At 43.4% G+C, this 16,918-nt stretch overlaps 1 protein-coding gene across 2 annotated transcripts in view; it reads left to right on the top strand.

The window, feature by feature from the left end:
* Positions 1–16,918, top strand: part of Znf592 (zinc finger protein 592) — a 52,733-nt gene that overhangs the window by 30,905 nt on the left and 4,910 nt on the right. For both annotated transcript variants that reach the window (XM_063250071.1, XM_063250072.1), the window contains 6 exons: positions 7,237–7,415; positions 15,095–15,271; positions 15,492–15,651; positions 15,733–16,020; positions 16,189–16,301; positions 16,688–16,823. In XM_063250071.1, the coding sequence (XP_063106141.1) occupies positions 7,237–7,415; positions 15,095–15,271; positions 15,492–15,651; positions 15,733–16,020; positions 16,189–16,301; positions 16,688–16,823 (1,053 nt within the window). The remainder of the gene's footprint in view (positions 1–7,236; positions 7,416–15,094; positions 15,272–15,491; positions 15,652–15,732; positions 16,021–16,188; positions 16,302–16,687; positions 16,824–16,918) is intronic.

The following is a 16,918-nucleotide window of genomic DNA, read 5'->3' on the forward strand; positions in this document are numbered from 1 at the left end:
TTAGAGGAGGGAAAGAGGGGAGGGGGTGCAGGCACTGAGAGCAAAGTTCTGAGCTCAGGCAGCGTGAGCTGAGGAGTGTGGAGGGAGGCTGCGGACGGTGCTGAGGAGAGGCAGCTCTAGCCTGATAATCTCTGGGTTTCTTGGAGTCTGGGGTGCCACAGTGTCACTCTGTGCCCCCTTGCCCTCTCCTTTCCGGTTGGTTTCCTGCCAGGGAGTCAGATGGTGAGTGGCTGGCCACCCTTCCCTGGGGCTGTGCGTGCTTTGTAGGTGTGTATACTGAGTGGGGCTGTGGGCCCTCCTGATCCTGTAATGAGGACCTGGGATGGCGGAGGCAGAAGCTTTTGGTTTTCCATGCCATGTCTTACCATCTTCTGAAATCTGTGTTGGCAGAGGTCAGGGTTTAGGTGCGCAGGTTGGCACTCTTGTCACTCACCTTTGGTGCTCTTCTCCCCTTGGGCCAGCCTGGGAGTGTGGCAGGGGCTGGTGGACTCTCAGCCCCTGGAGTCCTGCATGTACGTGCTTCCCTGCCATGGAGATGGCCTGGGACTCAGGAGGGGGCTGAGGACTAAGGTCTGCGATCTTGAAGTGACCTCAGTGACCATTGGTCTTCTGGGTTTTTTTGTGACACTCAGGCCAGTATCCAGGCAGGAGGGCACTGATGGGGTGAGGCAGACTCCATACCAATGCAAGGCTGCAGAACAGCAGTTTGGGTGTCTGTCCTCTGTCTGGACAGCTGCTGGCTGTCCGTCTGCCTCCCTCCCAGTGTAGTCTTCTAATTCTCCCCCCATGGTCCCAGTTACCTTGGGAGGAAGAGGTCCACACAGAGGAACTTTTTTCTTTTTCTTTCTTGTTTTGTTATTATCACACCTATTAAGTCGAATCACAATTCCTTAAATACATAAGGCAAGTTCACACCTTTGCAGTTATGTAGGGAAAAGAAGTCTTATGTAGCTCAGTGGTAGAGCACTTGCTTAGCAAGTGTGAGGCTCTGGTTAAAAAATTAGTTTTACATTTGGGCTTGTTTTTTGCTAATTTTTTCATAATGGTGGGGATTAAAGCCAGAGCACTGTACTTACTAGCCAAATGCTGTGCCACTGAACCACTCCCTAGCAGGGACTTATTTGAAATCAGCATCTAGATACAAGCCACATGCCACTGTTTCTGTCAGCTCTCAGTCACTTGGCCTGTGGCCCCACCTTCCCACTCCACCCCAGATGGCCTGGTTGAAGAAACTGGGTCACGTGTCCTAGGAATTTTCCAGGATAGTCCTGAGGGTCACTTCCTCATACAGGTAATTTTTCCTGTATGCACCATATTTTGCCTCCAAGCCAAAATTTAGCAAGAATGACCTGACTAGGGACTGAGGGTGTAGCTCAGTGGTAGAGAGTTTGTCCAGCACACACTGGACCCATACCCAGCCTGAAAATAAAATACAGCTTTGCCTTCTCTCCCTGCTCCCCTCTACTCTCTCCTCCGCACTCCCCTCTTTCTTCCCCTCCTATCCTCTCTTCTTTTCTCTTCTTTTCAGCAGTACTGGGGATGAAGCCAGGGCGCTTGCAGTGAGCTTCACTGAGGCAGCATTATGGCAGGGAGACTGGGCATCGGGGCAAGAGCTGTCATGGAGAGCCATCAAACCACTGAGGCCCAGTGAGAGGGGGACACAGGAGACCCAGCTGTGCCGTGGCCACCATCTTTGTACTCCCGCAGTGGCCCACTCTGCATGCAGAGTGTATTTGCTTACTTCTTCAGACCACTGCTGAGCACTTCTTTCCAGAGCACTTCTTTTCTTCATTTTATTTATTTATACATTTTTGGTATCAGGAATTGAACTCAGGACCTTATGCTTGACAGGCAGGTGCTGTGCCACTGAGCTATATCCCCAGCCCTTTCTTCTTCATTTTAGAGCATCTCTTCTTTCTTTCTTTTCAAGGAAAAGAACAGAATCTCCAGCCCTTTTTTAGTTTTTATCTGAAGACAGGGTCTTGCTAAGTTGCCCTGGCTGGGTTCAAACTTGTCATCCTTTTGGTTTAGCCTCCCATAGTGCTGGGAATACAGGTATGTGCTACCATGCCCAGCTGCATACAGTTTAAGTGTGGCCAATGGAGGGAAAGGAGAAGGGACAAAAGAGGAAGGAGGGAGCCAAGAAGGGAGAGGGAGGAATTTGATTAGGTTCAGGTAGAGTTTAAAGCTGAAGGGGTAATTCCAACACTTGGGAGGCTGAGGCAGGAGGATTGCCTGAGCTACATAGCAAGACCTTGTCTCAAAAAACCAAAGAAAGGGAGGAAGGCTGGCTGTTGTTCTTGTTTATGGTTGCAGGAGTCACAGATGCCTGATTTTTTTGTTTGTTTTGTTTTTAGATAGGATCTTACTATGCAGTTCAGGCTGGCCTTCAGTGTAGATATAGATATAGATATAGATAGAGATAGAGATATATACATACATACCCACTCAGGGAACACTGAGGTACATTCCCAGCCTTTTATTTTATTTTTATCTTTTTAATTTTTTTTTTTAATCGGTACTGGGGATTGAACTCACGACCGCCTGCTTGCAAGTTAGGCGCTAACGCTGCTGAGCTAAATCCCCAGCCCCACAGATTTTTTTTGGAATTTTAAAATTTAATTAATTTATTTTTTGCTTTTTTGAAGAAGGTCTCCTTACACAGTTCAGGCTAGCTTTGGGGGTCTCAAACTTGCAAATGATTTTCCTGCCTCAGCCTCTCAATCCCCAGCCTTTTAATTTTTTTTTTGCCTTTTAAATTTTTTAAGTTTTCTTTTCTTTTGAGACAGGTTCTTGCTATGTACTTTAAGCTAGCTTTGAACTCATTATGTGGCCTAAGCTGGCCTTGAACATATGGTGATCATCCTGCCTCAGTCTTCTGAGTGCCAGGACTATAGGTGTGTGCCACACACCTGGCTATTTTATTTTATTTTTTGAGTCGAAGTCTCACTATGTGGATCAGACTGACCTTGACTCACTTTGTAGCCCTGGCTGACCTTGAACTTGCACGCCTTCTCCTGCGTCAGCTTCCCAAATGCTATAATTACAGGCATTTGCCTGTAATTGTACCCCTGGCTTATTTGGGGGGAGGGTCCTGGGATTTGAACTCATGACCTCTCACTTGCCAGGCAGACACTTAATGCCACTGAGCTAAATCCCCAGCCCCACCTGGCCTAATTTTTAAATTTTGAGACAGCACCTCACTAAGTTGTTGAGGCTGGCTTGGGATTTATGATCTTCCTGCCTCAATCTCCTGGGTAGCTGAGATTATGTGTTTACCACCATACTTGGGAAGCTCCCTACCTTTTACCTAATGATTAGATTAGATTTTTTGTTGTTGTTATTTGCTTGTTTGTTTGAAATGTGGTCTCACTGTGTGACCCAGTCTGGCCTTGAACTCACTGTGTGGCCCAGGCTGGCCTCAGTCTTGCAGTGATTCCCCCGTGTCAGCCTGCCAAGTGCTGGAATTGCAGGTGCATGCCACCACATCCGGTCTATTAATTTTTAAATCTTGGTAAAATGCATATAAAGTTTCCCAGTTAGCCATTCTTGGAGAGCTTGTATGGAGGTTCTAGCAGGCAGTGTAGCTACTTGCATACCCTTCACCAAAGAGATCGCCTGCCTCTGTCGGGACTGGTTGTCTCTTCGACCTGTTGCCAGCTTTGGGAGGGACACACATGGAGCAGTGAGGGAGGACGGGGATGTCAGCCTAGCCAGCCAGGACAACCAGATCAACCCGGGTGATCAGTGCAGGAGAGTGACAGGTACTGCAGTCAGATAACCCTCATACCTCCAGTTAGCCATTTCTACCTGTTCAGGTTGCCAGTGTTGAGTACATTCACATTGTTCAACCGGTCTCCAGAACTCATCTTGCAAAACTGAAGCCCTGGACCAATGAGTCAACAATGTCTCATTTTACCCCCTCTCACAGCCCCTGCCAGTCATCTTTCTGATTTGTTGCAGTAAACTTGTCTACTCTAGGTGCCTTATATGGTGGACTTGTGCAATAGTTGTCATTTTATCCCTGGCTTATCTCACTTGGCATGTCTTCAAGGTCATCAATGTTTATAGCCTTTGTCAGAATTCCTGCTTTTGAAAGGCTGAACACTATTCTGTGTGTGCATGTATGTATGTACTACATTTTAAATCCATTAATCCTTGGGTATCTTCCATGTTTTTACTAGTCTGAATAATGTTAGTATGAAATTGGGTATAACAGTATCTTTTTTGGGCTTTACCTTTGAATCTTTACACTATATGCTCAGAAATGGCATTTTGGATTATATGGTAATTCTGTTTAATTTTTGAGGAACCACCATACTATTTTCAGCAACCATACCATTTCACATTCCTACCTACAGTGTACAGGTACCAGTTTCTCTGTATCCTCACAATACTTACTGTCTTGTATAATAGCATCTTAATGGGCATGATGTGACCTCTTGAATATTTATTGATTTATTTTTGTAGAACTGGGCATTGAACCCAGGGCCTTTGCACTGAACTAACTTCCCAGCCTGATTGATTGATTTTTTTTTTTTTTTTTTTGTCTTTTTCCCTTTTTATCGGTACTGGGGATCGAACTCATGACTGCCTGCTTGCAAGTCAGGCACTTATGCCGCTGAGCTAAATCCCCAGCCCCCTTATGTTTTTTTTTTTTTTTTTGTGATTGATTGATTGATTGATTGATTGGATTGGGTCTTGCCAAGTACTGAGTTTCCCAGGCTGGATTCAAATTCACTGTCTTCTTGTCTTGGCTTTCCAGAGTATCGGGATTACAGACATGTTCCACTCTGCCTGGTTGTATGATTTTTTAAAATGATATAAAATCTTTATGGTTTCAAAGTTAAAAGTATAACAAGGTGCACTCAGGGAAGTCTCACTTTTGTCCTGAGCTCTTTACTTTGCTCCTTTCTTCCTCATATGTACGAAGCTGTAAAAACAGGGTTTGGTTTTGTTTTGGTTTGGTTTGAGGCAGGGTCTCACTATGTACTTCAGGTTGGCCTTGAAATGCGTAGCCCATATGACCTTGAACTTGTGGCGGTCTTCTTGTGTCACCCTCACAAATGCTGGGGTTACAGGAGGGTGCCACCAGGCCTGACGGTTTTTAGTTTTTATGCCTCTGTTACCTTTTGTGTGTGTGTGTGTGTGTGTGTGTGTGTGTGTGTGTGTGAGCATTGTTTTCTCTTACACAAAGTTAGGCTGTTCTGCTTCTAAAATCCATACTTCAGAAAAACTTCTGAAGATTTATATTATGAAATATATTTAAAAGTGGAAAGAACTGAATGTGGTGGTACATGTCGGTAGTCCAAGCATGTGGGAGATTGAGGCTAATGGTTTACCAGCTCAAGACCAGCCTAAGCCAGGTGTGGTGGTTCACACCTGTAATACCAGCTCTCCAGAGCTGAGGCAGGAGGATCACTGCGAGTTTGACACTAACCTGGGCTACACAATGAGTTTAAAGTGTCAGCTTGAACTGTATAAGGACACCTTACACACACACACACACACACACACACACAAAAAAAAAAAAAAAAAAAAAAAAAAAAAAGAAAAGAAAGAAAGAAAGAAAAAAAAAGAACGAGCTGGGGATTTAGCTCAGTGGCATAAGCGCTTGCCTGGCAAGCATGAGGTCATGAGTTTGATCCCCACAACCAAAAAAAAAAAAAAAAAAAAAAAAAAAAACCAACAACAAAAATACTGACCTGGACTGCATATAGCATGATCCTGTCTTTAAAAAAGATGGAAAGAATGTTTTAACGAATCCTCCATGAAGAATTGTCAACTTGTGGTTCCATTTTATATGTATATATATTCTTACCCAGTGCTCTTCCCCAATGGATAGATTTTATTTTTAAACAGATTCAGGCATCAGCATATCTGTAAATACTTTAGTATGTAGTTCTGTGTTAGTTTTCTGTTACTTAAAACAATTACCTGATGCTATCAACTTATAAAGAAAGCAAGCTGCTTTTGGCTTATAGTTTTGGAAAGTTCAGTGCATGGGTAGTTGGCTTCATTGCCATGGGCCTGTGCCCCACATCATCTGGGAACAGGTCTTGGACAAGAGGAAGAGGCTGGGACCCACTAAATCCTGACCCAAAGATCTTCTGTGTTTCATACTTCCCCATAGTGAAGTCTTTAGTTCTGTAGGCCTTTTTGGTGGACACTGCAGGTCCTTCAAACTATAGCAAGCTCTTAGTTTACACCAAGCTCTAGTTTATAGTGAGTGGTAAAAGATAAAGTTCTTTTTGTTGTTAGAAAATGTGAAGATGATGCCACATCTAAAAATAAGGGTTTTTTTTGAGATGATATCTTATCATTTAGTTCAGGCACACTTGGAAGTCATTGTGTAACTCAGGCTGACCTCGAACTCATGGCAATCCTCCTGTTTCTGCCTTGCAAGTGCTGGGATTATAGGCATGCACCTCCATGCCTGGTCACATCTAAAAATTAATAGTAATTTCTTACTAAATCTTAAGTGTAAAATATCCTGATATAAAGTTAGTATTTACATGTCTCTAGTTGTCTTCTTTTTACACTTGCTTGTTTGACTCAAAATTCAGTCAAGGGCTTTGCATTCCACCTGATTGAAAATCTCTCTTAAAACTTTTCTTTTTCGATACTGAGGCTGGAAACCATGGCCTCTGCATGCTAGGCAAGTGCTCTACACCGAGCTGTGTCCCAGCTTATCTCCCCTTTAGTCTGTAAGTTTCCATTCTCTGTGTCTGTCTTTTTCCATCACAATTTGTTGAAGACCTTGGATTATTTGTCTAGGAGTCTGTCATTCTGCAGTTTGGTTAAAGCAGAGAATTTTTCCCTGTCATTCAACAGTTCGTCCCCTGAGTACCTGCTCTGATCCTGGGTCAGTGGCCCTCTTGGCCAGTCATATATGCACCTCATTTTCACTAAAGGAGCACCCTGTCCTGTTCTGCTGACGCCTTTGGGCTTACCTGGGTTCTTCACATGATGGGACAGCTGCAGCTGCAGTCCCATAGGCGCAGAGGGAGCTGGCAGGCTTCTCTGACTCATGAGGTGGCACGCATCGCTTGCTGAGCATCAGTGTGGACATCTGGAATGAGATCTGGATGTTGCCAGTGTCCTTGGCGAGCTGGAAATGAGAACTGTTGGGGAAAGAGGCTCTCGACCCATGTCCCAGGAGAGCCAGGCCGCTGGGGCGGGAAAGCTGCAGGGCTGTGTCACTTCATGACCTGCTTTTTTGGTGTTCTTTCCTAGACATGCCAGGTGTGCCAGATGCTGCTGCCCAACCAGTGCAGCTTCTGTGCACACCAGCGGATTCACGCGCACAAGTCCCCCTACTGCTGCCCGGAGTGTGGAGTCCTCTGTCGCTCTGCCTACTTCCAGACCCATGTCAAGGAGAATTGCCTGCACTATGCCCGCAAGGTGGGCTACAGGTGGGTGCTGTCTGGCTCCCTGCCCTGGTATTGCCCAATGACCAGTCCCAGAACTAGTCTGAACTTTAGAGTGACATTTGGTCTTACAGGTCTACTATTGCAAGAATGTTGATTGGTATGTAGATTGTAGAGGATCCAAGAGCAAGAAGACAGAAAATGAGTTCAAAGAAATGAGATACTTTTGAAGGTGGGCACGGTGGTACAACCTGTAATCCCAGCTACTCAGGAGGCTGAAGCAGGAGAATTACAAGTTCAAGCCCAGCTTGGGCACCCTGTCTCAAAATTTAAAAAAAAGTCTAGGATATAGCTCAGCGTAGAGCACTCCTAGGTTGACCCTCAGTATCACATACACACACAGAAAAGGAAAGAAAAAGATTTGAAGGGGAAAGTTTTTGGGGGTTGTTAATTTGTCTTTTTTGAGATGAGGACCTCACTATGCTGCCCAACTTGGCCAGCCTCAACCTTCCCAGGAGCTGGGACTACATGTGTGCCCAGCTTTCTATTTACTTGTAAAGGTATAATAAATTTAATTCACTCACAAAGTTACTGTGTTTGCCATATTAAATTTATAGTAGTTTTGATAGTAAGTTTAATTGCAATATTTTGAAATGTTCTAGTTTTCATTAATAAAAGTTATCCAGCCTTTTTGTAAAACTTGAAATTCAAAGGGCTCTAGTATCTTCATTTTGTTAGTTTTTGTCAGGTTGTGAGAAACAAAACCTGAGAATGGAATAAATGAGCAACTTTATGGTAAAACCAAGAAAACTCGTTTTGTACCGAATCTCCTCTGTCAAGCCCCCCCCCCCCCACTGGAATTGAACCTGGAGCTTTCATGTTGAGCTACATTCTCAGCACCCCTGCATTTTTTTTTTTTTTAATTTTTAATTTTGAGACAAGATCTTGCTAAGCTAGTAAGTTGGTGAGGCTGAATTTGAACTTGGAATTCGCCTCAGCCTCCCACAGGACTGGGATTATAGGCATGTTCTACCACACTTTTGTGTTTTTTTTTTTTTTTTTGCCACCACATTTGTGTTAAACATTTATAAGCAAGAAATCGTGTTCAAGAAAAAGACTAGACTGAGCAAAGCTTACTCTAAAAGTCATAAATCTGCAACTTTTACTTTGACCCAATTAGATCTCCAAGTTGGGAACTTTTACCTTATTATTTTGGTTTCTAAAAATTAATTTTGACTAAATTTAGACACATTTTCTGCTCTTTGGATTTTTTTTTTTTGTGTGTGTGTGTGTGTGAATTTTAATGATAAAAAGGGCACAGGAATAGAAATCTGATATTTCACTTATATTGCATAACAAGCTAACCAAACTGGACATGGAAGATAAATTATAAAACAAATCACTTTACTTATTGTTCTTATGACTTTTTCTGTCGCTTGAATAAGGCTGAGGTATAGTACACTGGCAAAAATAGTTAAGAGGCAAACAAGAATAGTGCCAAAGTAACAGATACCCAAAACCAAATGCCATGTAAAAAACATACAGCAACCATTTTTCAGATCAGAGCAGCAGGAGAAAGTTACTTCTAAATCATAATCATTTCAGTGGTCTTTGTCAACTTTGCCACATTAACTTAGCAACATCATTCTTCATTTGTAAAATTCATGTCAAAAAAGGGAAAGGGGCTGGGGAAAGTTCATTCCAATAAATTACCTCTCCAGTTCTCATACACATGCCCATCAGCACAAAATTGAGAAATAATATCTAAGGCTAGGAGATTTTAAGTTATGAAGCAAATTAAAATGGAAAAAAATTCAAGAAAATGGAACCAATGGGGTTGAAAAAGCCCCTCACTGAAAAATCTGTATTAAAAAGAATAAAATTAATAAAAATAAAAGTAGAAATAAAACTCTACTAGTATACAAACTAGCCTGAGTGGTTCGATGGACAGAGTGATTGGGTCAACTGTCACTGTACTTCTATAAATGGGTTTTCTTCATGTTAAAGTGGTACATGAATGTAAGCTATTAAGGACAGGTTCTATATATTCATAGGACCCAAATAGTTACTGTATATCCTATAAATAAAAATATTTTACTTTGATAACTGACTGAATACATGGGGACTCCATGTAAGCAACCACATGGTTGTTTACTGTACAGTCCTGTGCAAGTATAAAAAAAAAAAAATTTTTTTTTTTGCTATAAGGCTTTGACCCTACAGTTTTCATAGCAATATAACTACCATCCAGCATGTACCATATTTTGCAAGCTCTTTGGAATTTTGAAATTTTTATTCTCATTTGTCTTTTATGTGTGTACTTACTGTCTTTAGCAAATTGCTAGATACTCAGAGTACAAAGATGAAGATGATTTTTTAATATAGGCAGGGAGTTGTACAATCACTACCAATAATTTTAGAGCATTTTAACTATCCAAAAAGAAACCCCATACTTGCCAGTCCTCTTACTCCTTTAACCATAGGCAACCACTGATTTACTTTTGGTCCCACAGACTTATCTTCTGTGTATTTTATGTAAATGCAGTCCTACAATATGCAGTCTAGCATTATATTTTTCAGATTCAGATGTGTTGTGACATCTGTCAGTCTTTCATTCCTCTTTATGGCTGAATGCTATTCCATTGTATGGATAGACCTCATGCATGTTGATTCTTCAGTTGATAGATGTTTGGGCTATTTCCACCTTCTGCCCCTTACAAGTAATGCCGCAAGTGAACATATGTGTGTGAGTTATTGTGCGGACCTTTGTTTCCCTTTTAAGAATATACGTAGGAGTGGAATCTTTGGTTCAAATGATAACTTGTACTTTAACATCTTGAGACTCTGTCAGCCTGTTTGTCTCCGTGATTGTACTCCCACAAGCAGTGTATTAAAGGTTTAAGCTCTACATCCTTGCCAACATTTTCTGCTGTCCGACTCTATGATTGTATCTGTTCTTTGGACATGAAGTGGTATCCTATTTGCATTTTTCCTGAGGTTGGTCATATTAAGTGTGTGCTTATTGTGCTTATTGGCCATGTGTGTCTTTGAAAATGTTGATTCAGATTCTTTGCCCATTTAAAAATTGGGTTGTCATCTTGTTATTGAGTTACAAGCATTCTGTGTATATTCTGGACATAAGTCCCTTATTATATACATTTGTTTTAAATACCCATTTTTTTGGCATTAATAAATTCTAAAAACATAGATGTGTTTTACTTTACTGACTTCTGTAAGAGTTTTACAATATTATTTTGTTTTAACATTATTTTTGCTTTTTGTTAAGACAGTGAAAAAGCCCAACATATTATATATGTATATCATTGTGCAGTGGGTATGTTTTGTGTGAAATGTAGCTATATGGATATGTTTTAGAATTTTATTATGTGTTCTACCCTTCATTGGTAATTTGGAGAGTAGCAGTGATGTCATAAGGAAGAGAGATTAGCCTGGTTTTGCCTTCTTTTCTTCTCTTTTTTTGGGGGGGACAGGTCTTACTACATAGTTCAAACTGGCCTTGAACTCACCGTATAACCCAGGCTCGTGCAGTTTCCCTGCCTCAGCCTCCTTGAGTGCTGGGATTACAGGTGTGTGCCACCATGTCCGGCATTGCTTTCTTTTTTTCTTTTGCTTAGAACCCTTGTTGATCCTCTGCACTCCTCAAAGGGAGTCAAGGTGTGCAGGACGCAGGGGGCCCTGAGCCCTTCTCCCCTTACCCCCCATCTTTTGGTTCCTGTTCCATTTGCAAAAAATCTACCTTCTTGTTTTCTATTATCTCTTATTTTGCTCTTCAAATTATTTATATTTTTGGTCTCTCAGATTAGAGAAACCATGGAGTATTTAAACTGTGTGTCTGGTTTATTTCTTTTTTTATTATTTAAAGAGAAAAAAGAAAGGACATAAAAAAAACAAAGCAGTAAAAGGGTACAAGTAATACAGAATTTCAAGAAAAAAAATATACAGTAAGAAATCATTAGTTAATAGGAAATCATTAGTTAATAGGTTATGTATTGTCTTCTTAGAAACAATTGTCCAAATTATAAAATTAAAGCATATAAAGTGGACATTCGTACAGTGATATTGGAGACAGTTCCATTCAGTGATCCAACAAAACCTCAGTAATATGGTTTTCCATCCTGCACACTCAAACATACCTGCGGTTATATCCCTTAGTCCACCTTCCTTTCCTCTCTTTTACAATAACAATTACACTTTTGGGGTTTTATTACACCCACAGTTCTTATTACTTTTTTTGAAGAGAATAAAACCAAACGTGACTAAGCAAAACAGAGTCAGTTAGAACAGAAGGGTGGGCATAGAACATGATGCAGAAACAGAATAGCAGGTGATCAAAAGTGGTTATCATTGTGCCTCTTGCTATTCTTAAATTGAGTTGCCTATATCATCAGGTATAATAGAATTGATCAAAATAGTATAGAACAAGACCAATAAAACCTACACTGGAGATGTGTCTGGTTTATTTCTGTTAACATTATTGTCTCAAGGTGTGTCTGTTTTCCTGCAAGGACTTTTAATCATGGTATTTTCTTATTTGTGACCATTAGCAGATTTAAACATCTTAGGCTATATTCTCTTTTCTGATACCTCACATGTTTTCCAACATGCAATTGTTGTATAATTGTTTGCTTTCTTTTAAGAAAAGCTGTCCAAGGTTGAGTTATGAGGTTGGATTCTTCATCAGTGTATTTACCCATCAGGCTCAGTGCTTCTGGAAGCATGCATCCTTTTACCCTTGTGTTCTTTCTGTGGATGCAGTTTCATTTCCCTTCCCTTCCCTTCCCTTCCCTTCTCTTCTCTCTCTCTCTTTCTTTCCAAATCCATTTTATTTCAACATTAAAAAAAAAAAAAAAAAAGGAAAAGAAGAAAAAACTACAACAAAATTTCTAAGCATGTCAACCAGGGCAATAGTGGTACATACATTGTGCACTGTCATCCCCAAGTCATTCACCCAGAGCATAAAACATCTGCATGCAATTGTGCAAACAATACCAACACAAATCTTTATCTTCAGTGAAGAGAAATCCATAGTATCATTAGTAAGTATCTTAGCTACTATTTTTATAAACATGTACATACATTTATACATATACACACAGGTATTCGTATGTTTTTTCTTTCAGCTTCTCACACTGATGAAACAATATGATTTTACATGTGTGTTTTTAGAATTTATTAATGCCAAAAAAAATGGGTATTTAAAACAAATGTATATCTCACTAATGAATATGTTCTCAAGATGCATCCATTTGCCTATAAGTGTCCAGTTTATCCTCCTTTATGGCTGAATAGTACTCTAGTGTATATATCTTTTTTTATCCATCCCTCAAGTAGGTGAGCATTTAGGTTGTTTCCAAGATCTGGCTTTTACAAACTATGCTGCTATAAACATGAGTGCACATACATCACTGTGGTATGATGTTTTTTTAATTCTTTTGGGAATACCTGGAAGGGGAAGAGCTGGGTTAAATGGGACCTCTAGTCCTAGTTTTTTCAGGAATCTACATACTGATTTCCACAGTGGTAGTACCAGTCTGCATTCCCACCAGTGGTGGAGAAGGGTTTCTGTTTCCCCATGGCCCTTTCAGCATTTGTTATTGGTTGATTTCTTGATAGTAACCATTCTTTCTGAGGTGAGGTGGAATCTCAGTGTTGTTTTAATTTGCATCTCTCAAATGACCAGTGATGTCGAAGCAGCTTAGTTTAGCTTAACCTAGCTTTGCTTTGCTTTATTCTCTCTTTCTCTCCCTCTCTCTCTCTTTTTCTTTTTGAGACAGGATTTCATTGTGCAGTTTAGTCTTGTCTTGAACTAGCTTTGTAGCTCAGACTGGTCTTGAATTCTCAGCAATCCTCCTGCCTCAGCCTCCTGAGTGCTGGGATTATAGGCAGTTTCTCAAAGAACACTTACTACATCAAATAGATTTGCAGTGGCATTTTATATTGTTTCTGCAGAAATTTGGTCAAATTGTCCAAATAAAGCCACGTAAGAGAGAAAACCATTTTGCATATTTCAAGTGTACCGGTTCACTTTCGATGAATTTGGTAACGTGGATTTTTTTTCTCCTCCTAATTTGTGCAGTGGTGGTGAACCTATAGCGCATATGCTGCAGCTGTTTATATCCTTGAAAGCTCTGAAAGATTTGCCATCATGGCCTTATACATTGTATGGAGAGCACCCATCTACACGAGCAGTGTGTGAGTGTGTGTGTGAGGTCCTCAAGTTTTACTATTTTTTTGTTTAATGGCAAAGAAAAGAAAGTAAGTAGCTTCATAGAAATTTTGTAATTTACAGCATGTACAGACAATAATGAAAGCTTTTGGAGTTCATTGCCAGCAACATTCTGGTTCTGTGAACTACCCCTCATTGCTAATTGTCTGCAGAGATGATCCCGTTGTCCCCTCCCACCCATCTCACTTGTACCAGGAAGAAAAAGGATTGCACGATTCTGGGATGATTCATGTAAACTGTGGAATTAGCCAGTAAACTTAGAATAAAGTTAATATTCAGGAATCAAAGACTTCTTATGTAAAATCTTGCCTTATTGTTTTCTTTCTGAGATGGTCTCCTTATGTGGTTAAGGCTGCCCTGAACTCACCGTGTAGCCCAGGTTAGCCTGGAACTCTTGGCAGTCTTTCTGCCTCAGCCTCCCGAGTGCTGGGATGACAGGTGTGCATTGTCATGCCTGGCTTTCAGTAAAGCAGCAGCCTTTTCTAATGCTTACTGGACTGTCAAGGTCACAGGGGAGAAACTGTTGGCACAAAAGGAATATAAAGAGCAGGAACCAGGAAGTCTTTCCTCTCAGAGGGGAAACCCTGGACTCATGAGAAGCACCAGGAACCTTGAGGATGCAGGTGCCAGGGGCCAGGTCATCACACTGAGGAAGAGAGTTTGTGGAGATGCTGTGAGGTTGAACCAGAGTTTCATGTGACCTCAATTTCAGAAAAATGATTTAAGGTAATTCTTTATTGAGGATCTAGGTTGGTTATTTATGTATTACAAAAATATGTATCTACCAAACAAAACTCAGAAGATACGAATTGGTAGGGAGAAGAAGAAATAAAAAATTGAGCAAGGCGTGATGGCACACGTCAGTCATCCCAGTTACCTGGGAGGCTGTGGTAGGAGGAGCAAGTTCAAGGCCAGCGTGGGCAACCTTAGGGGGACCATGACTCAAAACACAGCAAGTACAAAGCCATCTACAGGCTTGCTGAGCAGGTGTCACTACTCTAGAGCCACACCACCCAGAGCAGTATCAGCCATATGTGGCTTTTAAGTGCAAAATGTGGCCAGTATCCATCTACACAGTGGGTGCCCTGGACAGTGCTGCTCTCCAGTGCTTCCTCCTGGACTCTGTGTTCTGTCTGGTTATGCCAGGGGCGCTGCATTGCCTGACTCCAGGTGTCTGTCCTGGCTTGATCAGCGCAAAACTGGTGCGGTGTGGGGGCAGGCAGAGGCCTTTGCAGTTCCTCTGCACTTGGGCAGTGAGGCCACACACTAACTCAGACTGTGATCAGTGAGCGGTCTCCTGCTTTCCAGATTTTGGGTGTGCAGAAGGGTATCCCCTGGAAGTGGGAAAAGGGTTGTCTGCTGATGTGTCCCTGGGCTCAGGATGTGGTGTGTAATGGGCCTCAAGGTGGCCCCACCCTGCCTCTGTCCCTCTCCAGCAGCAGCACCTCTGGGTCTGACACCTTCACCTCTCATCTAGGTGCATCCACTGTGGTGTTGTCCACCTGACTTTGGCCTTGCTGAAAAGCCACATCCAGGAGCGACACTGCCAGGTTTTCCACAAATGTGCATTCTGCCCTATGGCCTTCAAGACTGCCAGCAGCACTGCGGACCACAGCACCACCCAGCACCCCACCCAACCCCACAGACCCTCCCAGTGAGTGCAGCAAGGAGTGGCTCTGGGGGCTGTTGGGATGGACCAGGATGCTGAGGCTGGTGGCCAGGCCTTGAAGTCTGCTAATGATGCCCCGAGGCAGGCACTCAGCAGGGCTTTCTAGGCCCTGCCCTGGCATGGAGAGAGCAGAGAAGGGGTGGCGGGTCTGTGATTCTGCCAGCAGAACCATGGTCACCTCACACCCTGGGACTTGTTTCATTAGGCTCATTTATAAGTGCTCCTGTGAGATGGTCTTCAACAAGAAGAGGCATATTCAGCAACATTTTTACCAAGATGTCAGCAAGACGCAGGCAGGCGTCTTCAAGTGCCCTGAGTGCCCACTCTTGTTCCTGCAGAAACCAGAGCTGATGCAGCATGTCAAGGTGGGGCACTTGGGGCAGGGGTCCTGTGGTCTGATGCCTCTTGCCCCTCCCCCAGTCAGTAACCACTCTCCCCATCCCCAGATCACCCATGGTGTTCCCCGGAACGTGGATGAGCTCTCCAGCCTGCAGGCTGCAGCGGACTCATCCTCTAACCGACCTGGGTCTCGAGTGCCCATGGAACCCCCTGCCGCTAGTGTGGCTGCCCGAGGCAGCTCCCTGTCCTCAGGCCGTTGGGGCAGATCAGAAGCCCATCGGAGGGCTGAAGCCAGACCCCGACTGAGGAGCACAGGCTGGACCTGCCAGGAGTGCCAAGAGTGGGTTCCCGACCGAGAGAGCTACGTATCCCACATGAAAAAGAGCCATGGGCGGGTAAGTGTGGCTGTAAGCTGGGCTGCCATATAGGGTTGTTGACATGGCCACTCCTAGGGCTCTGGTGTCTTGGGCAGGGGGAGTGTTGCAGCTTTTGAGGGCATCATCTGAGAAGATTCCCCCAGAATGACCTTCTGGTTCTGACCTTTGTGATGTGTCACCCACTAGACACTGAAGCGGTATCCGTGTCGGCAGTGTGAGCAGTCCTTCCACACCCCCAACAGCCTGCGCAAACACATCCGCAACAACCATGACACCGTGAAGAAGGTCTACACGTGTGGGTGAGTATGCAGGGGCTGCTGAGGGTCTGGTGGTGCTGGGCTGCTCCCCACCTCCCTCCAGCTCCAGCCAGTCCCAGCAATGAGCCCTGCGGTATGAGGGTCATGAGGGTGACTGCACCTCCCAGGTGACCATGCCTGTTCTGTAGGATGTACTTGTCCCTTTCAAACTGGGGCCTCTGGGCAATGAGAACAGGGAATGAGGCCATGGTAAGGGCCAGAGGTCAAGCCTTGGGCAGCCATACTAGCAGGGCACGGGGTTCTGACCTGCACCAGATGGGATGAGACAGGGCTGTCTGTCCACCCCAACTCCCTCCTGGTGTCTGTGCAGCAGCATGTTAGGGAGCCTGCAGCGGGCTCTCACTTGCTGCCTTGGCTGTGTCCTGCAGGTACTGCACCGAGGACCCTCCCAGCTTCCCTCGGCCCTCCCTTCTAGAGAATCACATCAGCCTTATGCACGGGATCAGGAGCCCTGATCTGAGCCAGACGTCCAAAGTCAGACTGCTGGGCGGACATTCCCCTCAGGTGAGCTGCCTGCTGGGCTGCAGCTGGAGAGGCATGAGGGTGGGGTTGTGGAGCAGCCAGAGTGACCATTTCTCAGCATGGTCATTCCAGCTGTC

The sequence above is a fragment of the Cavia porcellus genome, unplaced genomic scaffold (assembly GCF_034190915.1).
Source record: "Cavia porcellus strain 051 isolate PalLab524CR breed Dunkin Hartley unplaced genomic scaffold, mCavPor4.1 scaffold_6, whole genome shotgun sequence".
NCBI classification, from domain to species: domain Eukaryota; kingdom Metazoa; phylum Chordata; class Mammalia; order Rodentia; family Caviidae; genus Cavia; species Cavia porcellus.